This window comes from Chroicocephalus ridibundus, chromosome 4, assembly GCF_963924245.1.
Source record: "Chroicocephalus ridibundus chromosome 4, bChrRid1.1, whole genome shotgun sequence".
Taxonomy (NCBI): Eukaryota; Metazoa; Chordata; class Aves; order Charadriiformes; family Laridae; genus Chroicocephalus; species Chroicocephalus ridibundus.
The window spans coordinates 85,076,658-85,103,741 of NC_086287.1; the positions used below are offsets into that span (position 1 = coordinate 85,076,658).

At 40.5% G+C, this 27,084-nt stretch overlaps 2 protein-coding genes across 4 annotated transcripts; one reads left to right on the forward strand and one right to left on the reverse strand.

Annotated features, from left to right (window-relative positions):
* Positions 1–10: 10 nt before the first annotated feature.
* On the reverse strand, positions 11–11,057 carry LOC134515531 (fatty acyl-CoA hydrolase precursor, medium chain-like). The gene is made up of 14 exons (XM_063334610.1): positions 10,859–11,057; positions 10,096–10,300; positions 9,528–9,666; positions 9,133–9,266; positions 8,512–8,665; positions 8,155–8,256; positions 7,221–7,319; positions 6,598–6,738; positions 5,216–5,296; positions 4,251–4,398; positions 3,443–3,592; positions 2,204–2,276; positions 725–2,054; positions 11–124 (listed from the first exon to the last, which is right to left on the reverse strand). The coding sequence occupies exons 1-13, from the start codon at positions 10,932–10,934 to the stop codon at positions 1,865–1,867; spliced, it is 1,692 nt and encodes a 563-aa protein (XP_063190680.1). The 5' UTR covers positions 10,935–11,057; the 3' UTR covers positions 11–124; positions 725–1,864.
* Positions 11,058–13,466: 2,409 nt separating this feature from the next.
* On the forward strand, positions 13,467–18,096 carry CIAO2B (cytosolic iron-sulfur assembly component 2B). 3 transcript variants are annotated; one of them, XR_010071043.1, is made up of 6 exons: positions 13,467–13,684; positions 13,781–13,860; positions 14,113–14,238; positions 14,687–14,732; positions 15,277–15,426; positions 17,390–18,096. XR_010071043.1 is itself a non-coding variant. In XM_063334624.1 (5 exons), the coding sequence occupies exons 1-5, from the start codon at positions 13,543–13,545 to the stop codon at positions 15,372–15,374; spliced, it is 492 nt and encodes a 163-aa protein (XP_063190694.1). In that variant the 5' UTR covers positions 13,468–13,542; the 3' UTR covers positions 15,375–18,096. The 3 variants fall into 3 exon arrangements, 1 of the variants encoding a protein (XP_063190694.1); XR_010071044.1 differs by having other exon boundaries at positions 13,468–13,684; positions 17,559–18,096; XM_063334624.1 differs by having other exon boundaries at positions 13,468–13,684; positions 15,277–18,096.
* The last annotated feature ends 8,988 nt before the right edge of the window (positions 18,097–27,084 follow it).

Genomic DNA, 27,084 nt, shown 5'->3' on the forward strand with positions numbered 1-27,084 from the left:
TTGCAGCTTACCCTCCATCAGTGAATAATGCGTAAATCAGGGACCAAGCCAAAAAAATCCTGCCACACGATGACATTTGCCTCTTTATATTTTAATGCCCTGCTACCTTTCTTGATTTCAGTAGCTGAAAAATAGAGACAAACATCACATTTATAGGCCCATAATTGCATAAGAGCTCACAATTACATTTTGCCTCAACTACGTATGGTAGAAAAGTTTAGAAGTCTGCATTTAAAATAGGGTCAGTTTGGTTTTTTACTCAGCCCCTGGTGAGTATTCAATGAAGCTGAAGTGTATAAAACTTAAGAGTTTATGAAGCCAGTGCTTGGGCAGCTTTAACACTCTGTCTCTCTAGCATGTGACAAACTCACATGAGGATGGCTCTGGAATGGGACAGAGGATCAGAGCACTCACCCCTACGTGGATAGGAGTAAAATATTTTCACATTTTCCACTGTGATTTATTTTTAGCACTGTGCCCATGCATAAGAAGTCACCTCCACTGCACTCCTCTGCAAATACTTACAACATAGGTATATATTCTGTGCATATACATACAACTATGGCTGTTTATCTCCTTTTAAAATGGGTGGTACGGGACCTCAGGGGAATTGTATGTGCAATGAAAAGCTCTCAAAACTATTCTGAGATTATATTCCCCTCACGAAACATGTTAGCTAAAACAAAGGAGGAGGGACAGAGGCCTAGCAGGAATTCCCACTTACCAAAACAGCAGCTGTGTTAACAGTCTCACCCCACCTCCCGAGTTCCAACTGGCAACACACTTCGGGCAGAAAGAAATCCCACCCTATATCTTCCAATAAAGTCATTCAGAAAGAAGGGATGGCCAGTTAGTTGTTGTAGTACATTATGAGATGTGAACAATTTAAAATTCTTCCAGAGATACAGAGGGGAGATGAAAGAAGGAGGGAACAGATGCCTAGTGCCTCATAGGATCTGTGGGCTGCACAATGCTGCTGTGAGGCAGCAGCATGGTGAGGAATTTGGTTGGGATAGCTGGAGCAGCCTAGGAGCCAGATACAGCAAACAAACAAGACACAGCAGAGAAAGAAGTTCTTGACAATGCTGAAATGAAGTGTTCAAGAATAATTCTGGTGCAGCTGAAACTCTCTCCAGTGCTAGTAACGAAGGGCTGTGACCCGCTGCAAAGAGGATCTGGAACTGACTGGTGGCACAGGGAACAGCCTGGAGCACAATGTAAAGCACCAGGGAAAAGACAGAAAGTGTGAAAATAATGTTACCAACGTTGATTCTTCTAGAGGGATTATTGCTAAATTTAAAAGGAAAAAGGTGTAGTGGAGATCATTTATCCCTTTTTTTAACATTTGAGAGAAGTCTTAATTCCAGCACTATTGTTACAGATTATGTATCACAACAGTCAGAAATATACTATACTATATACAAACCAACTTACAAAGCAGAACTTTCATTAGTATACAGAACATTTCTGTATCTAAATCAGACCAAAACTTCTGTACCATCAATGATACACTTGACATAATAGGTCAGTTTTACTTGCAAATCGTGTTTTTATTGACTTCACTTTATTAAAACAAAGCTGCTGCTACATTCTGTCTTCAGTCATGGGAAAGCGACAGAAAAATCTGAGCAGTCGGGAAATTTGTAACTATATTTAATGAGTTGTGGACACAAATCCAGTAAAAAGTAAAGGATCACAAAGGGGAAATATATCAATTGGAATTACTACAGTGAATAATTGCTAATATGACAACTGTGAAGAACAGGTGAAAAGAAGAGGAACAATTTTATCCTCAAAATGACTTTAAGTAATTTCTTTTACTATCCTAATAGTTTGCTTATTATGTGCATGTTTAGACTGTAAATTATAACTCTGAATTAACCTTCTTGTTTTCCATTCTTATGTTATTTGTCTTGTCAGACATCACCTTTCTCCAGAAGTCTACCTTCTTTTCCTTCAACTTTCTGCCTTTCTTTTGTTTTAGATTTATCTGTAAGTATTCTTCATTTAGGTTGTAAGATGGCCATTCAACCAAACCCTCTCCATTAGGATTTCTGTAAACAACAAGAACGAAAGAGTGAATGCCCTTTTCAGTCGCAGGGGAATTCAATCACAGAAGTTAAGGGCGAATCAACAAAACAGCTAACTCTCTATGGAGTCAGTAAAAACCAGTAATAGGCGTCATGAATCTCATGATTCTTACCCATTTCGAGCAAAGTTAGCCCAGTACTTCATTAGAGTTCGACTAAGGTTCTTTTCTTCAGCCGTAAATTCACCTGAGAGACAAAATGCAAGGTAATCATTACCTGTGGCAGAATCAAAACAGTTCTGCTACAGAAGCAGCATTTCAGTCTGTGAATGTTGTAACAATTTACTGATTACAACAGGGGCACCGAACCTGCAATATGTTAGTAATACAGCAATCACCAAGAGATTTCAGCACTCTTTATGAAGGCGATAAGCATAATTATCCTTATTCTGCAAATCGAGGAATTGGGATACAAGAAAATAAGGTGATTTGCCTGTAGCTTTTCAGGAAATCAGAAGCAGAACAAAAAAAGAACCCATTAAAACTCAAGGAATGAGCCACAGGTTTAGTTTCATAGATCTCATTCTAGCTTTGTGGGACTGAAATTCTGCAAAGATTTCGTCATTCTGATACAAGACGATGTCATTCCATGCCTCAACACTTCAAGAAGATTAACTTAAATATAGTTACACATATGCCCACTGTATCAGCTAGGTGAAAGTAATTTTAGAGTGTGTTATTAATTATAAATGCATCTCAATATATCAAGAAAAGCATTTGCTATTTTAATGCTGTCAGTAAATTCAAGCAAGTAGAAAATGAAATGTATAGTGTTTTCTAGCGTAGGATAACATAAGTAAAAACACAAACGCAAAATACAAGCAAAATCAAAAGGCTCTAGTAATAGATTAACAAATGCTTTTACAACATAGCGGGATTGCTCCAAAGTTCATTGGAGTAAAAGGAAATACTTTCATTTATGTAGGCTTTGAAACAGACTATGAACCACTGTGCAAATGACAAAAGTAAAAGCAGAAAAAAATGTTGAATTCACTTAAGTCAAATTTCTATGTTTGTTTGTCAAAATAAGAACTGCTACAAAGCTATTTGGCAAATTCATGAACAGTGCTGGTATAATGACAGTGATGTTTTCTAGCAAATGTCCTATTTGCTAACTTGTTGACAACGTGTGTAATTTACTGTGCTTCAGTAACAGCAAACTCTACACGATAAAGAATGGTGAAGACAGTAAATTAGTTAAACAAGTTCAAACAGAAGATAGGGTTATACTTTGGCCTCACTGTTAATATATGCACTTTAGCCTGATTAAAATGGAAGTAGCTCTACTGAACAGACGAATGCCCATGTTATGAGAGTAATTTATAAGTGAACATTAAATGTTCTATTCCTTACTGCGTAGCTGAATATCGCCGGCCAGATATGGTCCTCCAAAGACAAAGGCAACTTCATCTCCATGATCAGCTTTCACATACTCTGGTTTACTATCCCAGTACGCAGTGGGCCGATGCTGATATTCAAAGAAGTAGGCAGGAGCTCCAGACTCTAGAAGACATAGCATTTAGAGAGTTAAAGAAGAGATGCATAAATTACAGTTGACATCATCTGTTTAACATATTAATTTAAATATACCCACATTTTTTTACTGGGCACATTTTTAATGTAATGTTACATACAAATACGTATTTTTATTTTTAATTTAAAATTAAGAACTCACAGCAGTTATTTACACACAAAAAAATGGAAAGATTCACCCCAGGAAAACTTACAGAAAACAAAATAACATCCAGTTATTTTCTAGTTCTGGGTATTTTGGCATGGCTTGTCTACAATTAAATACCAGAAAATCTCCAGAATACAGAGCTGCTGACTTTCCAAGTAGCACTGGGCCAAAGGACAAACTCCAGGTTGCTTTAATATGTTTTAATTTTTAAGCCTGTATACACCACTTAGCAAACATTTACTTGTGTTATCATGTTCTACTCTCTATATATTGTGACTACGAGCACAAGTGCAAGACACTAATACAAAGATAAAGGAATACATCCAGTCGCTTCACGTACTCCTGCAGACCTATATCACTCCTCACCCTCAAGTTCCCAGTGGGAATCTCAAGAAGGGCTGCCTACACATGACAGGATTTGTGTTCACATCCAGCATGTAGTAAGAGGTTTGAAAATCCTACTGGTGTTGATTAGCTCACCCCTGTGATAATTTAATGCTTTAATGGATGGCATGACAATTCCTACATCCCCTAGCAAGTCCAGAAATCGGTCGCGTAGCTCAGCAGGATCATCTGTGTTTCCTAGATATTCATCCACTATTGCAGGCAGAAGCTCTGATGGAAAATACTAAGAGAAAATAGGGGAAACAGAAAAATTACCACACTCTGAATTAGCAAATAAAAATGTCATCTTTTAAGCTTCAGAGATTCTGCAAAGGCACAAAAGTCCAGGATAGCACCCATGATTGATAGGAAACCATGATGGCAAATAAAACCTATTCAGAGTTTTTGTGGGGGGAAAAAAACTAACACCAAAAAACAAATAAAACAAACTACCTCAGGCCAAATTTGCAACAAATTTATATGGGTTAAAATTCTACAGGAAGATCCAGCAATTTCTCCTGATAATAATTTGGCTTCTGTTTTCTTCAGGAGAAAAGAGATGGGGATAACAAAAGTAAATTCTCTGAGTCCTTGAAAGATTTATGGACTATTAGATTAACTGCTTGAAAGACACATTTCAAAACTAGGAGTGCAAAGTAACTACTTTAGAAGTTATATTTAATTTAATGTAAACATATTGAAAAATCCTGCCTCGAAACCCATCAGCCAGGAGGATTAGCCATCAGATACCACAAGATCAGGGACACTATTACAGTAATCCTACATAAAAATACATAAGATAAAAATGTTGGTTCAGAGGTGTAGAAGGAAAAAGGTATTTCCCCAAATCCCAGGCCTGACTCAATCCTCTTTCTGTGTGACTCCATACACCATAGTCCTGTCGACTTTGCTGGGACTCTCCCCAAAGCATAACATGACCTCAAGTCTTAGTAACACTATGACTCAAGCAGGACATTAGAGAACACCAAACTTTACAAATCTGTTATATGCATTAAAAAGAAATTTCACTACTCAAATTAGATTAGTGCAACAGTACTTACCAACATTGGTAGCAAAAGCTCTAAAGTTGAAATGATTGATTTTTTATCTCCTATTTCCTTTAAACCTGGTATTTTTGATGTCTGCACAGAAAAAAATAAAATGTTATTAGCGCCATTCAACTTCTCTAATACTTTTAACATCGGAACTACATTATTCCACTGTATTCTTATTACTGGTGTTTATTTTTGAAGCATTATATCATATGCAAAAATGCAGTAGGATGCAGCAGCTGTCATGAAAAGCTAGTATTTACTGCAGTAAATGGTTCCTTGGTGAAGGTTTCTACGTAAACCTCTCATACTGAGTAGTTTTAAATCAACACGCATTGTTAAGAATCTTCTAAGACTAGAACGCATTAGGTCAGAATTGAAGCAAAAAGCTTCTTCTGTCTCAAAGGCTTATTTTCCCTGTGGTAAGGGAGATCTTAAAAGTCACTGGCAGCCTCTCTGTCTCTAGTCCAATTGTTTGAACCCTTGGAAGTAAAGATAAGGCAATGCTCCTCCTCTTCTAGAGCATTATAGAAAATGTCTCTTCTGTCTGCAAAATGAATCAGAACAGATTTCACTTTACGTTTTTCTTTTTCGGACTCAATACCAGCACACTCCCAGAGACACACCGTTACTACGTAGATTCAGAACAAATACTTTGTACTACATAGGTGAACATGAATACTTAGGAAATGAAGAAAAGAGGATGAGGAAGAGAGAAGACACAAATCCACCTCCTGCAGTTTTGTGCACTGTGTAGCAACTGCTCATTTTTTGGAATTACCCATGGAATTCATATGAGAAAGAATTTACGTGCTGACAATGGGTTGGACACCTGCATTATCCCCATACTCTGTCCCCAGATGAGATGTTCCAATGCTAAATCTTTCCGCGTGGTAATAAGGAACACAGGGGCAGTGTGGAACCAGCAGTCGGAGTTCATAATAATATACAGGGTATATCATTTAAGGTGATCAACGTCAAAATTTTTAAAACATTCTATGTGTCAATCCTGAATACCGAGTGTCGTGGGGGAAAGGATTGGTTTTATTTTTCTTTCCGTAATAAGCCCTTGACCGCTGCATTCTTTTTCCTCTCTCTACCTGGATGAGAGACTAAAATTTTAGGATAAGGAAATACTTTATAAAAGTGACGTTCCAAGGATGTCCATGTAGTTTAACTTGCAGGATGAAGCCCACCTCACTGTTTTGTGACCAACTGGTTCTGGGTCACTACGGAATCATAATGCAAGCAAAGTTTACCTTTTATATATTTCCAACAATGCAAAGCCCTTTGGCCATACTTAAGAGGTATCCTACCAGCAAATACCTTCTCAGTTGCCTGCATCAGTCAACACAAACATTCAAAAAAATGAAGAATAGCCATTAAATTACAGATCTAATATTCCAGCCAAATTCATTGTTGGTGATTCCTATCATGAAGGGGACTGCATTGAATTCTTTTCCAGACAGTATCTCTTCTGGTGACTTATGAAGAAATACTCCATCCAAAACTAAGGGTAGAAATGGGATTTCCTGAAGGAGGAGAAAAAAAAGATCAAATTATTTGTTAATAGTATTTTCTATTTTTCCTTCAAACGATATCATAAAATGTCCACATTTAATGTTCCAAGTCCAAAAGAGGGCTTTAAGAAATCTCAGTATCTACAGCCACTGCAACAGAAATTTACAGCTTTGCACAGGAGTATAAAATGCAAGCCTGGTTGGGTCATGGTATGGAGTAATGTAATGGTTTCCCCATCCCCCACTGCTTCTAACTGACATTAAAACATATGTATGCTCGAGTCTTGCTCACAACTTTACAAGTGCTGTGACACTTCACTAAAAATTCTAAAGAGAAATTATGCGAAAATATTTCATATTTAGTGTGTATTTTGACAAAAATTAAGAAAAATCAACTTTGGAAGAGGTCAACAATGAACTCTGGTCAGAGGCTGAGCTAAAGTTTTGTAAGCGTGCCATTAAAAAAATCTGTTACTAAGTAAAGTTTCACTTACCGTAGCGTTAAAGACTATATCATTTGCTTCCTGGTTCCTTAAGCAGTTTATCAGTGAGAGTGAACTGGTCATGTCACACTTAAATATACCTGCAATTTTCTGAAAATTATTAACAAAGGCAAGAACTGTTAGCTATGAGGTGATCCTTAAGGAATTTATAAACAGAAAACTATTACATACAGTACTCTTAATAGTCTTATTTAAGGGCAGATTTAGGTGAACTTGACAGGTCTTTGAGTATTTTATTTTACTAGAAATACTAGAGTTTGATCATGAAGCGAAATCATTCTGGTTTACTTCTCTTTCTTGCTATATTTCCATTCATTGTTCTACAACAAACCTTGCTTTAGAGATAATACGAGGTTGTAACATAAATCAAATAACGAAAGAAAATTCAGAAAATCAGCTTATGAGAGATGTACATTATTACTACCTGCCATTTCAGGAAGAGAAACGAAAAGGTACTTACAGAGAATAATTTTTTTTTTCCCAATTAATTTACTTCAAATAAAGGCCCTCCATAAAAGACCATAGCTGAATAAAAACTGAATGCTTCTTCTGGATTTTAATTAAACTTTCATAATAAATTTCATAGTTACTGTAGAAGTTACAGTGTGCACAAAAATGGACATATGTCTAGCTTGGCATTTGTGCAATCGAACGTACCTAACTTGACCCACAGATAATATAATCACATAACTGTACCATCTATTTCCAACACCAAAGAAGATTGAAAATAAATAGATTATTTGAATGAAAATTTACTTAGTGATAAACTATGTATTTATAGGTATGCCGTAAGAATACATTTGATCAACTTTGTTGCATAACATGCAATCAGATTTTCCCCTTGTCTCTTCTAATCAAATTATCAGATATAAGAAATATTCTGTTGTAGGTTATAAAGGCTTTAAAATGCAAAAAAGTAGCCTACCTTAAGATCTGTTGAAAGAAGTAAATCTTTAACGGAGGGGATTAGAATTCCACTCTCTGATATTGCTTTATGAAAGAGACCCTTAGACAAAGGAGATAAAACCTGCCAAGAAGGGAAGAACAGAAAGTATTTATTCTACGTTAAGGTCCTTATCCCATAACTTTATGCTTGACTAGGCTGCTGGATTCAGTGGGGAATTACACATTTTCATGCGCTTACAGGGGAAGTGTCCAGACACAATGTGACATTAATTCTACTTTCGAAAATCAGATTAAGCATGAAATGTTATGCTAATTGAGCTTTTGAAGACTTTTTTTTTTAAGACTTTAGTTTTTAGTGTGGCTACTGCATACGTACATGTGCAAAAACAGAGCAAGATCCTGCAGATACACCAAAGAGTGTGACAGATCCTGGATCTCCACCAAAGTGTTCAATATTTTCTTGGATCCACCGAAGAGCCGCTACTTGATCCAAAAATGCCCAGTTCCCACGAGCGTGTTCATCACCAGTGCTGAAAGAAAAGCTTTATAAGCCAAATTCTCAGGAAGAGTAATAGTTCTTTTAATAACAGAATAAAATAAATCTCACCAACTTACATTTTGTGCAAATAAGTCCCACTGACTTACCTGCCTCTACTGTTTGTTAACCCATACACAAATGGATCCCTGGTCTTTACACTAAATGATTTTTTGCTTTACACACCAATGGATGGAAGGAAAGGCAAGAACAGACATCCTACCCAGAACCAAATAAGCCTACCTATGATTTGATAGCAGGCTACAATCAAATGACAACGCAAATGGAATTTATGGATATTTCTTAATGTTTTTAAGTCTTGCTGTCAGTGAACTGTGTGCATTTAAATCACTGTAACAGTGGGAAGCTGCTATAGAAGTTCGGCTGATTTAGAAAACAAAACTACCCAGGCTTTAAACATGATAGGAAGTATTTTGTAAAGAGTGAAATAGCTCATCTTACTTGAAGAATCCAAGGAGTCCAAGTCTGTACTGAATTATTACTACCACAACATTCTCGTAGGCTGACAGTGCAGAACCATCATACCTAGAAGCACCACCAAATATAAAATTGCCTCCATGGATCCATACCATTACCTTGGAGAAAAAAGGGTGAGACACACTTTTATACATTGCTTGGTAGATTTAATTTGAAAAAAGAAGACAACATCAGAGAATTAGGAACTCCAAATCACCGACGCCCAATGGGAGCAGAATTCTAGGCTGGTGGACTTTGAATTTGACATAATATTATTTTTGCTAATGCAGCATCACATTTTCAAAAGCAATTAACTGACTTAGGAGCTATCATTAGGTGCAACTTTGCACAACACAAGTCTGTACAATGGGTTTACGTACAGGTAACTTGTCCTTCTTTTTGGAACCAGCAGGGCTGTAAACGTTTAGATACAAACAGTCCTCAGAAGTTTGGAATTGCACGTGTTTTTCTTTAAAGTTTTTTTCAGCTGTTTTCAACAAGGACAGATCTTGAGGACATCTTCACAAAAGAAAGGAAGCACGACTATTAGTAATAAAAATGCAATAGCAACAATGTAACAATGGTAGAGAAAACACACTTTCTTTTGCCCCACAGACTGAATTCCCACAGGGTGCTCAAACTTGTGGTACTTACATACAGTTAGAAGTGCAACCCGTAAAAGGACAGCTCTATAGCTGTACTTAAAAAGCTGAATTATTTCAGCACAGTTTAATATGAAAACATGACTTCCAAAGAAAGGAATTTCCCAGGAATTCTTTGTGGTTCCTGGTCCCACAGTTCTAATGAAATATTTCAGTACTGGCAGCGTATTCACTACCAGTCAATACAAGCTCCTCACCAAAAATCAGACCTCTGTGCCTTAATAAATACAACAACACTGACAAACAGGAGCGGGTCCTATACACAAATGAACTGAACGGCTCTTACAGTGGTGGGTAAGAAATTGCATCTCTCAGATCATTCCAGGGTTCAGGTGGTTCAGGTGGGGAAAACCTCAAGGATCCAAGAGGGGCTTTTGCAAAAGGAATCCCAAGGAAAACATTTACAAGTTTGTCTGTCCCCTTCACATTCGTTTGTCTCCCTTTGAGCCGTCCAAGTGCAATAGTCACTTCTGGCTCAGCACCATTCTGTCCTAAGTAACACATAAGGGAAAAAAAAAAAGAAAAAAAAAGTAAATTGCATCTTCATAATTGTCACATAGACTTTTCAACAAAGCATTTTTTACTGACTGTTTGATTTAGAAGTTTTCAGCTTATTCCTTTCAATTCTGTTCAGTTTTCATGTTGCTTTTGTGCAATGACAGAACCCCCTGCCAAACACTCATATAGCTGCCTCTGCCCAATGACAGCTGGAACTAGGTAAGACAGAGTTTAGCCACTGTGTAAGACCATAAAGCTTAAAAACAAATTTCAGAGCAAACAGCAACTGTCAAAATAATGAACATTTTCTAAACTTATCATCCAACCAGATTTAAAAAAGATTTTGTTTAGATAATTCGGAAACGTTTTTCCTTTCTACCTCTTAAAGAAAGTTTTATTTTCATAAATCATCTCAGAAATAGTTTAATCTCACAAAACCAGTAATTTTTGCATCAAGCTTATTAGGATACTTTTGCATATACTGCCTTTGAAAATCACTGCACTGCAACTTGTTAGTTGCAACAGCAACAATAACACATTTTGCATCTCACCTTCTGCTCCACAAGTGATGAATGCTTTACTGCAAAATAAAGCACAAAGCAAAGCAAAATGGCTTTGAGGAGCCATTTTTCACACTCCTTTGGACTCTAGATTATTTTGTGTTTGTATGCGGAAGAGAATGGTCCAAAGGTTCCTGCTGAGGGCATTCTGAGTAGGGAGTGCAGCTAAATTCCCATTTGAACACGGGCTGCACTGAGCACTGTCAGAGCTGTACTTGATACAGGGTGTAAATACAATCCCTTAGTGAAATGCACCTAATCATTACCTGATCCTGAGAATGAGTGATTTGAAAACGACCCAACACCACCTGTGAACAACAACAAAAGGTCTAATCATAGTTAATCTGCTGTTAGTCATACAAGCAGAGAAAACAATGAGGCTCTGAAGAGGTTCCAGAGCTGTCAACACTTAAATTCTTGTAAAAATACCCAAAACAACAAAGACCGCACCAAAAAATAGGATTACAGATTATAAATAACTAGAAAATAACAATTAAAAAAAAGAGAAAAATTAAAACTATTTAATTCTTGCAGAAGTTTTAATGACAGCCAGCACATCTGTACCTTAATTGACACTATATGCGCTTTCCAGTAGGGACTGGCCTCCAGTCTCCAAGATAGTTCTTTATCCCTTCTTGAGGAAAAACAGGCCTCCTGGATGTTTCAAAATCAAAAGGGAGATTAAAGTTGAGGGTCAGATTATAGCTTCTTCTCGAGGAACAGCCTCGGCAGAGGTCAGAAAGCAAAGTCTACTTCCCAACACCTTATAGGGTATGCACTTCCCTCAAAAAAGTGGGAAATGGCCATGAGCTCACGTTCTATATAAAATAGCTTCCTACAGTGGAAATAGGCTGACAAACCAACAGTTTTTGCTTGCTGGCTGAAAAAGTCCTAAAAAATTGTGTAGTTTGTAAAGCATGACATCCCTCAGTGTGGATGACTGGCCGTAAACAGATTAGCCTCTAGGCCTTCTTCATATTTGGGGCCACAAGCCCAGCCTGCTCCACCAACTCCCAATCTTCAACTGGCAAAACACCCTCTACATAAGGGGTCTTTGCCTTCCCACCTCTGATGTGGAAACATTAGACGTTTCACATCTCCTGGATGAATGGTGCCATCAGCCTTCAGTTGCAAAGCATGCTGCCTCTGGCTCCTCTGTGCTGCTTTCACTTCATCCAAGTCCAGCCAAACCAACTGTCCACCACAGATCATGCATCATGTAAGTTCATCCTGCTTGCAAACAGGTTTGTCAGAAACAGTCAGTTCTTTAACAAAAAGGGTGGCAAATGAGATAGATAGGCAAAACAAGATTTTCAGTGCAAGAGAATTCAGAGCTACTTGCTATTTCTTATACAGTTCCCGAGTCTCTGGGTTACGGTAGCTTTGGAAAGTGCACCAATTTCTCATTAATTTCACATAGAATTGTGCAAATACACATGGCATAACATAACATAACATAACATAACATAACATAACATAACATAACATAACATAACATAACATAACATAACATAACATAACATAACATAACATAACATAACATAACATAACATAACATAACACCACTATGGGTAAGTCAGCTTAGTCAGCTTTGTATTTCCTAAGCAACCAGAAGAATGATGCTTACCAACAAAATTTATCATCCAAACCAACATACACTAATTGAAAGATCAACTTAAGATAACAAAGGTTTAGGTTAAGAAGTGAACTTTAATGTCAATGTAATCTATATATTAACTGAATATAACACAAAACAAAGATGAAAGCAGAGAAATGGAAACTTTTCTCACAGGTTGTTTGCTTGCCTTATTTAGAATCTCAGCAGATGTGTAAGCATGTCGGTAACCTTCAGAACTGGCCCTGCTGGGGGCAGACCCCCATCTGGCCCAATTCCCTGCAGTCCGGAGCACACCTGAGGTAACCACCGTTTCTGCAAGGCAGGGCTGAGCAACAGAACCACGATATATGTCTCTTCTTCCAGCTGTAACATCTTTTCAAGCAGCAAGTCTCAGATCCTTCCAAATCCTCCCTTCTTTCTGCCAGCCTCTGGGCAAACGGCGGCCTTCCGCCCGGGGAGCACCTCCACCTCTGCTCAGCCGTGACTGCGGCGGGTGTGAAACAAAACAAACCCTACACAGGTCATTTTTTGCAGAGAAATCAAACATCCGGCAAGGAAGCTAAAACAGGTAATATACAGTGTGTTTACACAGGAGTATGTGCTTTCACCCCATTATAAAGGGGTGTATGAAGCCAAAATATGTCATCGTTACACTCTATCACTTCAGTTTCTTTAAGTTTGCAGGGTTTTTTGGATAGCGTGACTTTTCCAATTAATTGAAGAGCAAAGAAATACTTTTCCTCAGGAACATTTTGTAATTAACACGCAATTTAATGCGCCCATCCCTGACAGCTCCAGAGGCCCCTCACAGACGCTGCCCCCAGCGAGGCCGCTGGCCTTTCCCCTCAGGGCTGCCCAGGCCCGACGCTCTCTCATGGCCGTCCCCTCACGGCCGCCCTCCCCGGCACGGCCTCCGCCCGCAGTTCCGCTCCTTCCCCACAGGAGAGCGCTCCCGCCACGGGGAAGCGGGGAGCGACCGCCCCAGCGCCCGGTGCGGCGGCGAAGGGCGTCCGGGTTCCTTCCGGCTGGCCGGCAGCGGAGGGGGGGAGCGGCCGCCATGGTGGGCCCGGGGCCGGGCGGCGGGGCGCCGCTGGAGAACGCCAACCCCCTCATCTACCGCCGCTCGGGGGAGCGGCCGGTGACGGCGCGGGAAGAGGACGACGAGCTGCCCGACTCCATCGACGACCGGGAGATCTTCGATATCCTGCCGGGAGCGGGGGCCGGGCTGGGGCGCGGGCGGGCGGCGCGGGGCCGGGCCGGACGATGTGGTTCCGCTTTCCTTAGCCCTGAAACACACCTGATCCGCTCCATCAATGACCCCGAGCACCCCCTCACCCTGGAGGAGCTGAACGTCGTCGAGCAAGTGCGAGTGAAGGTGAGACCCGTCCCCCCGGCCGGGGCCGGGACAGGGAGGTGCCCGCCGTGCCGCAGGGCAACGCTGCCTTTCTCATTAACTTATTTTATCAGAGCGGTCTACCGCAGGTAAACATAGTACTTAAAAGCGGCCGCGGAGAAATCTATGAGCGACAAAGCGCTGCCTCAGGTTGCGTTTGACATGAAGTGCCTCCTGCTGGTTTGGGGTAAAAGCGGTGGGTTTTGTACACGGGAGGTGTTTGCTTTTCGGCAGGTGAATGACGCAGAGAGCACGGTGGCGGTGGAGTTCACCCCCACCATCCCTCACTGCAGCATGGCCACCTTGATCGGCCTCTCCATAAAGGTAAAACTGATCAGGTCTCTGCCGGAGAGATTCAAGGTGAGTAATCGCATGACTCTGGGAGGCAAAAGGGTGCAATTGTCTTTGAAAGGGGGGGTGGGAAGCGCTAACTAACTTACAGTGAAAAATAACTGGAGCTTTTTTCATATAATGGGTGGGGGAAACACTCCAGGAGCCACAGAGGGCAGGGGGCTAAAATAAGGATGCAGAATTACGGTTCTGGGCATTGCAGTGATCTGTGGCACGGGAGGAGGAGAGATGGGTGCCTCACCCCCTCTGAAGGAGGCTTCAGCAGATGGGAATGCAGAATATTCTGTGATTTTTAGACTCTTATTTTATTCTGCTGTACACAGTAACTGGTCTTGGCAAGAATGTCCTTTCCCCACCCCTTTTTGTTATTGTCTTATTTCGATTATTAAATAGTTTGAAGTTGAGTTTCCAATGTTGTGTTGACTTGTCCACTTTTTCTTTTGTGATGCTTTTTAAGCTGGATGTTCATATAACACCAGGAACACATGCCTCTGAGCATGCAGGTAAGGTTTTTAGTGCTCTGTTGTGTGGTCTTCTGTATTTTTTTTTAATCTTGCAAATTAGAGAGGAGAGAGATGCCCACACATGCAGAGCAGCTGTTCAGCATCTGGGACTTTGTGTGCGTCAGCTTCTGGGGGATGTTACAGAACAGGAGTGTGTAATGGTGACACTGAGATACGTTCTGTACTGTACTTCAAACATCTCCTCAGGCAACCTGCGCTCTCAACTGCTCATTGATTTGCCTGGGTTATGGAGGACTCAGAAAACGGGGAGAAGCTGGGGGGAAATTTCTACTGGTGTTAACACCTACAAACACGTAGCTGCCTGCCGCTGAATCATGAGCAGCTCGCTGGTTTAACTTGCCATAATGTGCTGGCTTTGACTTTAGACCACAACTCTGCAGTGTACTTAGCATCTGCAGAATTATTAGTCTACCTGAGCACCATGGCAACAGCGTGATTATGTGTCTCAACAGAAAATACTTAAAAAAAGGCATTGTGTACTAGTGTTTTGACTGTTTTTTTGTGGTGTTTTTTTTCTGCACAGTTAATAAACAGCTTGCTGATAAAGAACGTGTAGCAGCTGCTTTGGAAAACTCTCACTTACTGGAAGTGGTGAATCAGTGTTTGTCTGCTCGATCATAACTGCCCAATGAGGAAATCGCTGGTATTCTGCTATGTCAGTCTAATTTTGTGTGTAAGTGGTGATGCTAGTGTTACACTATACATATATCTATGAACAAAATAAAATTACTTGGATTTTCTTAAAGAATTGTTTCATTGCTCCTACAAAAACAGTATGTGAGAAATTAGCTTACAGGCAGCTACAAAAATATAATGAAAATTGACTTTTAAATTTTATTAGTCATTGCATAGGTAGGATTTTTCTTAAAAAAGTTTTGTTTCGACCTGTTTGTAAAAGGTTTCTCCGTATCGAAAATTAGTTATAAACTGTATTTTAGGAGTGCATTTTGCACACTGGACTTTACAAGCATGCTAAGCTAATTGACAGTTTAAAATCTTTACATTCATATGACTGTTTTGGACTGCTAATCTAATTTTATCTGCAGACATCAAAAAACGTGTAAGTTCATGTGTGCAAAGTTGTAACACATTTTAGGAGTAAGTGTAAGCCCTTTTAAATTATCTGCCTGGTTTTTATTATAGTAACTTGGATTAGCCAAATATGGAGGACTCTTTAGACCTGTATAAAACATGATTTATTTTTAATTACGTATTACTTGTGGTAGGAAATACAGTATCTTTAAAGTAGGGGTTTTTTTCGTGCACCTGCCACAATATAGGAGCGAGTATCAGGTATTTTGGTGCCTGCACACTTGCAATGTTACGTTCATCATTATCAGTTATCTGGAGAGTAACTGATACACATTTTCTTTTGAAAGTAGATTGTGCTCACCTGTTTGATGGTAATGCTTTGTATTTTGGTAGCGTTTTCTCTTGGAGGATCTCAGATGCTATTTTGAAAATGGTGAAGCTTGTGAGCACTATGTAAACCACAGCCTAGTAGTCCAGTCTGGTCTGTATTGAGCAGCTGAGGAACCTGAGGCAGTGGTGAGCCAAGTGTGACATCTAAAGTCACATAGCAAAACAGGACAGAAACCAACCCAAATCTTCCCGTTTCAGAAATGAGGCCCCCAGTTTGTGCGGGGCTGTGTAGCGGCTTTAATCTGATTATTTAGTTTAGCATCCTTTGAATGATCAGCACTTGCTTGGATGTAAGAATGAAACTGTAAATAAAGACAATACTTATGTAGTATTAATATTGGGAAAGGAGCAGAATGACACAGCTGTTAATACTGCCTTTCCTCTCTGCTTCTCTTGCTGAGTCACTGAACTGATTAGTTCTGACATTGCCAACGTTTGCACCACAAATGAAACTTCAGCCATGGCGATGCATGCAGGCAGCTCATAGGTAGCATGCTTGGTTGGTTTGATTTTGTTTTCTGGGGTTTTTTAACAGAAAATTAATTTTGCCATCCCAGATTTTGGGGAAGAAAGGAATGCAAATATGTGCCAGGGGAAAACAGAAAGATGACTAATCTGTCAACAGATTGCTTCAACCTGCGCTCCAAATAGAGAAGGAATCAGTAAATTATGCTTTGTTGAATCTCTCTGCTTGGCTTTCACCACTACATAACAATATTGTTAAATAATTTTTTGGGATGTTGGCACTTGCCTCATGAAGCACGTTGTACCCAGTAACCCTAAGGGTGCGCTTTGCACCACTTACCTTTTCAGAGAAGCAACAGTATGCGGTTAGATTGTTTTAATTTATAGTATGTAGCTGGGGGATGATTTTTCAGTAAAGGGACTCTATTGTGGATATCAAAGAAAAGGTCTGACTTCTGCTGCTTAGGGATGGAGAATCCTATTACTGGCATGTTTCTTTAAGTGATGTGGATGTTATATTTATGAGATGATAAATAGGACAGTAAGGACAAACCACAGTTACTTTGTTGAAGATAACATGTCCTCCTGTGCAGGCTCCCTCAACTTGGGTACTTGCTGCATGATAACGTACTGCCAGTTCTAGCAAAAATCTTCCATTCCCTGGTTTTAATGATTGTTAGCTGGCTCTTGCTGTATGGAGATAAAGTGGGAGAAGAAAACATTAATTTGTTACAAATATTTCTTTTCAGACTTTTATTTTTCCAAAAAGCTACTCCTAAATTTAGCCTCTGGAATGCTTTGTAATAGGACACATTCCATCAGAAACTATGACCCTTTAGAGCAGCTGTGTTGAATACAAACAGCCTCATTGAAGTCCAGGAAAAATGCCAGAAGCAGACATCTGTTTCCCATTCCTAGGCTGTGGGCAGAGCCTTCAAGGGGTGGCTGGATGGCATTCAGGACTCCCAATGCTTCCAGGGGTGGCTGGATGGCATTCAGGACTCCCAATCCGCAAACACCGTGACAGGAGCTCCTTAGGGCAGCTGGCTGTGCTGGGCACTGAAGCAACCTGTCCCGCCTTTGAGCCCGCAGACCAACACAGTTGGTGTGTCTTGGGTCCCACCACACTGCACATACTTGGGCCTGCCCACACAGACCTCTCCCCAGCTGCTCCCACGCTATCGCTGCTGCCTACCCACCATCTGAAACTTCCGAAGACCCTGCATCCCCCAATTTCATGAGCGGCAGGGAAACAGCTCAGCAGCTTTGTATCCAACGGCGCAACTGAACTGTCTGTGGAAGAACTTCACACTTCAATGGTAATATTTTTCGTGCTCCTTGGCTGGAGTGATGTGTACCACACACTGGGAACTGTTAGTTAAAAAAAGGTATTTCAGTCTTCTGGCCATGCTTAAGATTGATGTGTTTACATCAATAAAGTGCTTTGATAAAGATCTCCCTCTGGAGCTTTGATTTATAAACGACATGTTTTACAATGTTTTTTTTTTATAGCTGTTAAAAACATTTCCCTTTAGCCTGGCAAGCAGACAAATACACCACTTTCCCTTCCTTTATGAAATGCAGCGTTTGGTGTAAATACAGACTGAACAAGTGTCAGAGTCGACTATTTTCCCTAAACAAAAGAAAAGTTTACAGCAAAATCTTTGAAATGTTAGTATGGAAAGGTAAATATCAGCAAAAAGAATAAAAGCAGGGGAAATTGAGGCTGTTACCTGTGTGTTTCAGTCTGCTGGTATCTCTCACAACTATTTGCCAGCAACATTTACTAGAAAGCACATAAAAATTTTTTCATTCCACAAAACAGTAAAAATACACAATGTTTTTACAAAATGTACAAGTAGCAGAGAGCCCTCATTTTGTTCAACACACTTCAGTAGTTGCAGAAGACATGCTATCACATTCTGTAACCTTCTTACCTGTTTCTATCAAGTCCTACATTTCTTCTTTCATGTCTTACCTACAAAGAGCTTTTGCACCCTGGGGCAGGTTGTCTCCATTCCTCGACTTTCCTTTGTGGATCAAAGGAGCAGCCCTGTCTCCAGCGATGAAAACATTCTGGTGTTTGGATGGTTGGAAACCCTGCTCTCCCAACTTCATTCCACGCACTCATTGGGGTTGCTGGATAACTTGCCAGTTGTCTCATCAGTTTTGTTGCTTTTCAGCCTCCTGTTGCGGCACACGCAAGCTTCAGATGCCAAGACTGTCCTCTTGAGTACAGAAGTTAGAACTGTCTCTGTTCCTGCCATTAGCTCAGCTGCCAGCGCAGGGCTGGAGGGAGAGAACAGGGCAGAAGCTAATTTCCAGCAAGTCTGTGGAACAAATATGAGATAGGAATGGAGAGCAGCAGCTTTGGGAAAACACAGGAAGTGAAAGAGAAGGAAAAAGCAGGGGCGTATGACACCTGGCTGTGCTGCCTCACTCTGTGGCAATGTGGAGAAGAGGGGACTTTCTACAGCACTGGAAGCTTTGTCCTCCGAATGGCAGGGGAAATAAATGAGCTCCCACTACCTTATGCTAGACATCTCCCAGCCCTCTGGTTTCCTAGTTCCATATAAACTGAGGGGGAGATTCCCACATGGGGCCTGTAGCCAAGGCATGGCCACAGCGTGGTCCCCCTCTGCCCCTGTGCTGGGCTGGTACACAGCCCATCTCATCACTGCCCTTGTGCCACGGTAGGTAGCAAAAGAGCCTTTGCTGTCCCGTTGCAGGCGAGTCACAAACAGCAGGAGTAACACAGGAGGATAAGTATTTATGTAAAACTCATGCTTTAAGTTGAGAAAGGGAGATGCACACCTTGCCAGACTGTAAGCACGGTGGCCAAAGAGTGTGGGCAGCAGTTGTGTCCACGGTGAGCCAAGCAGGAAGACCCGAGCAACTGGCAAGTCATCGCTGCCAAACTCTCTCTGCCGGATGTGATCCTCCCCGTTATTTTGCTGTAACTTTGAGATGATGATTTATCATAGCACTTTTTTTTCCTCATCTACCCAAATTAGTTTCATCTGGGTTCCCATCAGATGTGTCACACATGGCTTTGACCAAAATAACCTCACCAGATTGTCAGGAGGTTGCTTAACCCCAGGATGCCTGGCAGCTTGATTTCTCTGCATTTCTGCTAATGGAAGAGCTGGCACATGCTCTGTCTAAGGATTATGAAGGTATCTAAGCAGCAATACTTTTTATTTCCCGTGCAAAGTGACAAATAAATCACTCATGTAGTCTGAAATGCTTGCAGAGAAAAACAATAAATGCCAATAGATTCCAAATTTTTTTCCTAACAGTTTAAATAGAACAAAATGGGTTTTATTACTGAAAATCAGAAAACAGTTTCATTAACACCGCAGCCAACTTTTTAAAAAAGGCAATTACTTTTGAGGTAGACAGAAAATAATGATTAGGAATGAGTCACATTGTTTCTCTTCAAATTGGTACCGACTTATTTTCACAACAATGCATTTTAGACATTGTTTTTTGAAACGTAAGTCAATAATGTAAAGAGCCTGTCAAATTCTGCGTTATTAATGATTCTTACTAATGACAAAATTGACTAGGAGCTGGAAACAGGAGCTGTTATTCAAACAATTTCTTCCCCTTCAGACCCACCACTCTGGGTCTCATCCTGCAAATGTAGAGCTTTAACTGAGGTTATACTCTGGATTATATTTTTAGCATAGAAGTGATGAAGTCTTGTCACATTCATTTTTGTTGGTAAAAAGAATATTGGGCCACCCCTAGTAAAACAACTGAGAGTTAATTTATTTTTTCAAACAAAAAGAAAACATTGTATCAGCTTTAACCTCAATCCTAACTGCCTTACTTTAAATGCAGATGCCATTTGCATGTACACATTTCAGTTCATCTGCAGTCTAAGCACTTAACTCCACAGGAGATGTACTTGTGCAGTTACCAAGTCAGGTAATTAATAGTTTTATGCATTTTATGGCTGAATAAATAAACACTATAGCTTAGATGCAAACTGTATACACATCAGTTAATGTATCGCAGTAGTTTAGCACTTGCAACATATTCTACTAATCCTCAAAACTGCCAGAACTTTGCTAAAATGTTATGAAGACAGTGTACCTTCTGCTGACATTTCACTCTGATCCGATCTTCATCCTCTTAAAAGCTGCTTGAGTCTTTCACTGACTACAAGTAAATTGTGTCTTTTTTTGGCTTACGTGCCTAAGTGGGCAATCCCTGCTTCGCCACAAAGAACGACAAGATGAAAGAGGCGACGTGGTATGAATCGTGCCTTGGTCCAGCTGGGAAGAATGGAAGCCATCCCACAGAACAGGCTCTGGAATACACAAATAAAAGAACATGCCAAAGAGAGGAAATACATACATGAAAGCTGCCAAGACCGTGACGTAGTGTCTCTGATTAGCTACATTCGTGTCTGTAGCAGACAAAAAAATACTTGCCACAGAAACTGCAATGCGCAGAGCATGTGCTTTCACAAACGGGAACGACTGGAGAGGGACTGCCCTGCTCCAGGACAGAGGCATTCCCCGCGCCGCAGGCCTGTGGCCAGCGCCGTGCAGGGCCCGTCCCGGCAGGCAGGCTGCCCTGCTGCGCCCGGGCAGGGAGATAAAATTCAAAAGCTCTGCAAAGTTAAACGCGTTTTTGCATGTACAGACAATTTGTCAAATTAGTAAGATGAAATCGTGAGCTGCGACCGTGAATCCCGGAGGGGCTCAGGGGCCGGGACACCCTGAGCAAATGGTGCTACGGCTTCACACGGGCCAGCGGCTGTCCTGAGACCTGGCCAGCACAAACCCACATGAGAAACAAGGGAAGACATCTTCATCCAGCATCTCAGAGCTCCTGCTGCCTCTCCAGGCTGGAATAATTCCCCCCAAAGCCCAGAAACTGGCCTGGCACCTCCGTCATCCCCTGTTTGACAGGTTTGTCACGCTCATCCAGGGCACCAAGACATGCATGCCTATGCTGTACCTGCTTGCACTTAACCAAATTAATCCTCTCACAGGCATAAAATCAGTCTTCACCATTCGCAACAGCTCTGTCCTTACATACAGTGACGGACTGTACATACAACAGGGTGCTTTTTCCACTCATAAAATCTCTTTTTTTCAAGCTGACACGGTTTCAGCTGAACTGAGACACGATTTATTTCAGCTGGCTTGGTAATTATTGAAGCATTCAATTTTAATTAGGATGATGGTTAATGAAATCTGCCATAAAACCATTTGTGGGTTTTAGGCTTTCTAAAAAACCTTACAAATATGTAATAGATACAGAGAAATAAATAGGAACAGTATACAATGCATTGTTATTTCCTTTTGCAGCTAATCAAGGGAAGCCTATGTATCGATATGACTTGACAGTGACAGGATGTCAGAGTCATTTCTCCAATGAACTGTTTTCTTCTTATAAGGCAAAAAAAGCACTGCATCTGTATGAGATCATCTAGAAAAGTCCTCCTTCCTGAAAAATACTATATTCTTTTTTGTTGCCTAGCTACATGCTGCTGTTACCTTAGAAGGCTGTAGATTCATCTGAATGATTCTGGTGGTGCTGATGTGCTTGAGCAGAGGAGTAATGCAAATATATAACCCTTTCTTTGGGAAAGATCATGAAAGAAAGGGGTGAGTGTGGAAAGAAAGAGCCTTTGCAGAAAAGCAATTTACTGTATTCATCATATTCTTTTTGACATTAATCACTGAATAAAGACCATTTCCCCCCACAGTCCTGTGTGCATGAGCAGGCAGTGAAATCACAGACTTGATGGTTTTGACGTGAGAGTCTGATGCTAAGGAAGCGTTTGCCTGGTTCCTGTTAACTCCTGCTGTGAGTAACTGTCGAGAAGGGAAAAGACTGTCAGGGCCTGATTCTGATCTCATTTCCAAAAATGTAAACAGGGAAAAATGCCATGAAAGACAACCAGTTTGCTGAATTTCATTACCACCAGAGAATGGGGTGATCACTGAGTCTTTCTTTGAATATAAGTAGCTTTGATCATTTTGAAAATCAAGAAAGTCCACTTAAAATGCCCAAAGATTTACATTGTAATGTGCCTGTCAAAGAAACCTCTGACAGGGAACTCTGCCCTCAAGCAGGAGACATGCGGAGATCGAGAGCGGAGCAATAATTCCCTGGCACTTCCCCAACGTGAGCAGCAGCTCAGCATGCCAGTGCCTCGCCGAAGATTTCAGTATACTGATATCCACTGCTTGTGGGGAAGTTGCTCACAGGAGGAGTAAGATGAACGGGAAAATAAAGTTATTTTTTACCTGCTTCACTGTAACTGGTTTGGCTGTAGAATGTCCTTGATATGCGTCAAGATTTTGCGGTTTTATCTTTAGGACTAAGAGACTTTTTTTTTAGCACTGGAGTTTTGGTTCAGCTTTTTCTAGTTAGGGCTCGCTTTGAAATTAAGATCTGCATTTGCTTTCATAAAATAATATTTTTCAAGTCTACTGTCTATAACCCTCTTTATATAAAGTACACGCTTCCTACCATTCTGTTACCTCAGTCTATGCTTGTGCTTCCTCTCTGTATTTTATCATAAGCCTAGACCCTGATCATTTTATATTTTTTGGAGGTAAACTGGTAGACAATGAAGCACATTATGATTATCGTACTTACTATTACATTCTTTCTCAATAATAAAATCAGAAAGAACTTTGACAATTTAAAGTGGAAGTCAGACATTTTATTTGATTCTAGTATAATTTTGCAATAAGAATTTTGGAGCTCTGCATCAGAATATCTTGTATAGCAGCAGAGGCAGAGCAGGAAATGAGACAGTGGAAAGAAGCAGAGATGCCTATTATTGCTGTGGTGCAAATGTGGAATTTGCCAAACTCAGCACATACCAACTGGGCAAATCTGAGTTTCTCCTGGAACAGATGATAACATCTCTCACATCCAAATTCCTCACACTTTACATGAACAATTCCATGACATCACTCACCACAGGAAAAGACACCCCAAATTCTGCACTGGCTTATAAAGAAGTGTAAAGCCTTTCTAATTCAAATTCATAAGTCTCCCCCGTGACTGGGAGTTTTTGTCCCTCCTTCAAGCTTTCATTTGTTGAAATGAAAGGGAAATGGAGATTTCCCCAAAAGGGAAACAAGATCAGACTTTATCACCTAAAGCAAAAGGGCAGCTATGTTTTAACTCTGGTCCCCACAAGTCCCCACCAGGAGCCTTATGTAAGGTGCAGCGATTCTAAGCACAATAGATGCATATTTGGACAAGAACTGAAGTTCTCTGTGTAAGAAAAGATAGATTAAAAAATCCTTGTCCTTTTTTTCTTATCTAGTACACAGAAGAGGGCAGCACAGTTAAAGTTTCACTTTATATTGCCACAAACATTACAAATTGTGTCTCTGTCTTACGTCCTTCCCTCAGTGACGGGTGGGTGCGTCTCTGCACGTTGGTGGTTTCCTCAGCACCACAGGTCTGCCCCTACTTACGGGGTTTCACTGCAAGGAGACTTTTCCTTGTTCACCTGTCATACTCATGGAAACATCTACAACATGATGACTTTATCCAGATTTTCAGACCCCACATCCCCAGATGTTCTTTCCTTTGATACCTCTGTAATGTGTTGAAACGTAAGCAACGCTTTGTCACTGGCACAATCTGCCGCAGTCCTGGCACCCTCCCTGCAATCTCTCACTACAGAGAAGTTTTCCCTCACAACTATACTTCCCTTCTGCAAGTTTTTGCACTTTTTTTTCTGCAGTACTATGTGGAAGACGCCAGCTATCAGGCAACTTCTGAAGACATCATGCTGCAGGCGTATGGAAGGAATGGGCTCTGTGGGTTACCAAGGGCAGCTTTAGGCTGTTTTCTACCCAATTTCCTGCCCATTCAATCCTTAGTTCCTCAAGAGAGTTACAGTGGGTCCAAGAAAATGTTACTCAATCCTCACTTGACAGTGGAATAGATGCTGGGAATTCTCAGGGTTAACAAAGAAAGCCGAAAGCATCACTGTCCACTGCAGAAGTCCATGGGCATGCGCGGTTTGAATAATCTGTGCTTTTCATCTGTGTGTTTCTTGTCCCCTAATTTCTAAAAAGATGTACTAGAAAAGATACAGAGAAGGGTAAATAGGGATCATTTTTATACCAGGAGTGACTGAATACTCTACGTTCCTCAACCAAGGGAGACAATTATTGCAGAAAGATATAAAATCAATACATATATGAAAAAGACACAAGGGAAACAGTATTCTCTGCTTCACAATAGAGTAAATGGGGGTGTTGCAGGAGATTAAAAATCTACACAGGTTAAAAAGCAACTAGAAAAATATGCAGAAAAAAACACATCAAGGGCCTCTGAACAAAAGGAATTCTTTTAGCCTGGTGGTTGTATTAATTGTGTTTATGATGTTCTTATTGTCCATTCTTGTTCAGATATCTGCTACTGACAGCTGCTGGAAACTGGCTGTAAATTGAGTCTGACCCAGTACAGATCCTTTAATTTGTTATTGTAAATAGATGCATTCCTCTTGCCAAGAGCTACTGCTGGTAAACAATAAATCTTACATTTGCAATTTGCTTCCTTACCACTATGTACTTCTCAGTCAGACAGACAGACAGACAGACAGACAGACATTTACTTTGCTCACTCCTTAAACCAACTGTCTGTTGCGATCTGTAAATTCAGAAACCTTTTCATGGTATCAGACTTCTAGATATTTCTTGTAAAGGGCCTCTGAAATCCACACTAAGGAGTACACATCCCACAGGAATTGTAACAGGATATTTAGCATTCCACTCATGGATGGATGATGTATGTCACCCACATTGGTCATGACAGGTTTAATACTGAAAAAGAGGAATCAAGGGTGATAAAAGAAAACAATTATGGAAATATCTTAGGTCATCTTCTGATTTTACTCCAAACTTGAAATGCAATAGGAGCAAACAGCTGATCACCTACGGTACGTGCTAATGTGTCCGTTCCGCAGCGACTGAGGAAACTTAAGGGGGTATCCAAGTGCTGACTCTTGTGGCAGGGTGTAGCAGGAGCAGTTACCATGTTGGTAAGAAGTAAACTTGAATCTGAAAACCTAAAAATCAGTGCAAATTTGAAGTTAGACTGAGACAGAATGCTTTTCCCAAGTATTTTCTAACAGGACAGTTTACTAACAGTGTGGTGCACACTGTGAAAAAGAAGTGGGGGAACTGCACAGGCAAAAATGAAATTAGATATGCTGCTTGTGCAACTTCTTTTTTTCAGAGCAATGATTCACCTGGTTCAGTTGGTCATAAGCTTACCTAGTGCTGGAAGTTTTTGAGCTTACTCAAAGCAGCGAGAACCTCAGAGCAGCAGCAAGACGAACCACATTTCCAATTATTCTTATCCCAAGTTATTTTTGCACTCTTTTGCAAGAGTTTCAGAAAGACAGAGGCCTTTGCTTTATGTCACAAGCAATGGACTTTAAAAGTACTTATTTTATAATTTTCTACCTCAAAACCACAAACAATACCACATTCTTTTGCAGTGCCTATCAGTGACCTTTAGAATTTCTGATCTGGGGCTGAGAGGAGGCACAGCAGCCATGAGAGGAACCAACTTGTGATTAATTTTGGAGATATAATAATGGATTTAGTTAGGTTTCTGCTTGCATTTCCCCCTTGGCACTCTATGTGAGCTTTCCAAGCTCTGTCGATTTCTATTGACTCCAAAGGTCATATTTCTCACATGTTATTGTTGCAGCCCCAATTCATGGCTACCACTACTCAACCAAAAATATTACCTGTCCTTAAATGCAAGAGTAATCATGAGAAAAAGCATGGTTCCTTGGCCAAAGGGGTGTGCTTTTGGCAATGTCCAAAGGCAGGTTCAGTGCGGATGTGACATTTATCAGGTTTTCCCAAAAGGAGTTAGTGCTCTGAAATCTCCACCATCGCTACAGTTACTTGACAGTTCAAACTGTAGCCTGCTTTTACATCCCTATATATTAACCGTAAGATAATGCACTATACCATATGCTACGTATTAAAAGGTCTAATACATATTTGCATACAACCCACCAACCAAACCAGTCAGCCCATTATCAGTTCAGCACATGCTAATCTGTAGTTTTAAGGGTGATGGTGAGGAAAACTTGACACCACATTTGCACTATGTCCTATTTTTGTAGGATAAGGAAAAAATCCAACAAATGTTGGATTTGTTTGGTTCTTTGGTTGGTTTTTTTTTTCCATTTCCCTGTACTTCTATCTCTCTTGCTTAGGTTAAAAAAACCCAACACACTTCCTACTGCTGCCTCTGTCTCTTCTCCCAGTGGCCCGGGACTGTCAGTTCTGTAATTAAAATAATAATAAATGCTGCTATTTCTTTTTTAGTCCACGTATTTGGGAGGTAGCCAGACTCATACTTCTGCAGGAGTAATGCTTCATATAACTTGGCAAGAACAGACCTTTGTGGATCTCTCTGCAGC

Excerpts from the sequence above, each read along its gene's own strand:
- CIAO2B (XM_063334624.1), top strand. The coding sequence starts at position 13,543 with ATGGTGGGCCCGGGGCCGGGCGGCGGGGCGCCGCTGGAGAACGCCAAC. Across the intron at positions 13,685-13,780 it reads CGACGACCGGGAGATCTTCG|ACCTGATCCGCTCCATCAAT; the intron begins ATATCCTGCCGG and ends GCCCTGAAACAC. Across the intron at positions 14,733-15,276 it reads ACATGCCTCTGAGCATGCAG|TTAATAAACAGCTTGCTGAT; the intron begins GTAAGGTTTTTA and ends TTTTCTGCACAG.
- LOC134515531 (XM_063334610.1), bottom strand. The coding sequence starts at position 10,934 with ATGGCTCCTCAAAGCCATTTTGCTTTGCTTTGTGCTTTATTTTGCAGT. Across the intron at positions 8,666-9,132 it reads GGACTCCTTGGATTCTTCAA|CACTGGTGATGAACACGCTC; the intron begins GTAAGATGAGCT and ends CTTTTCTTTCAG. Across the intron at positions 2,055-2,203 it reads GCTAACTTTGCTCGAAATGG|AAATCCTAATGGAGAGGGTT; the intron begins GTAAGAATCATG and ends TGTTGTTTACAG.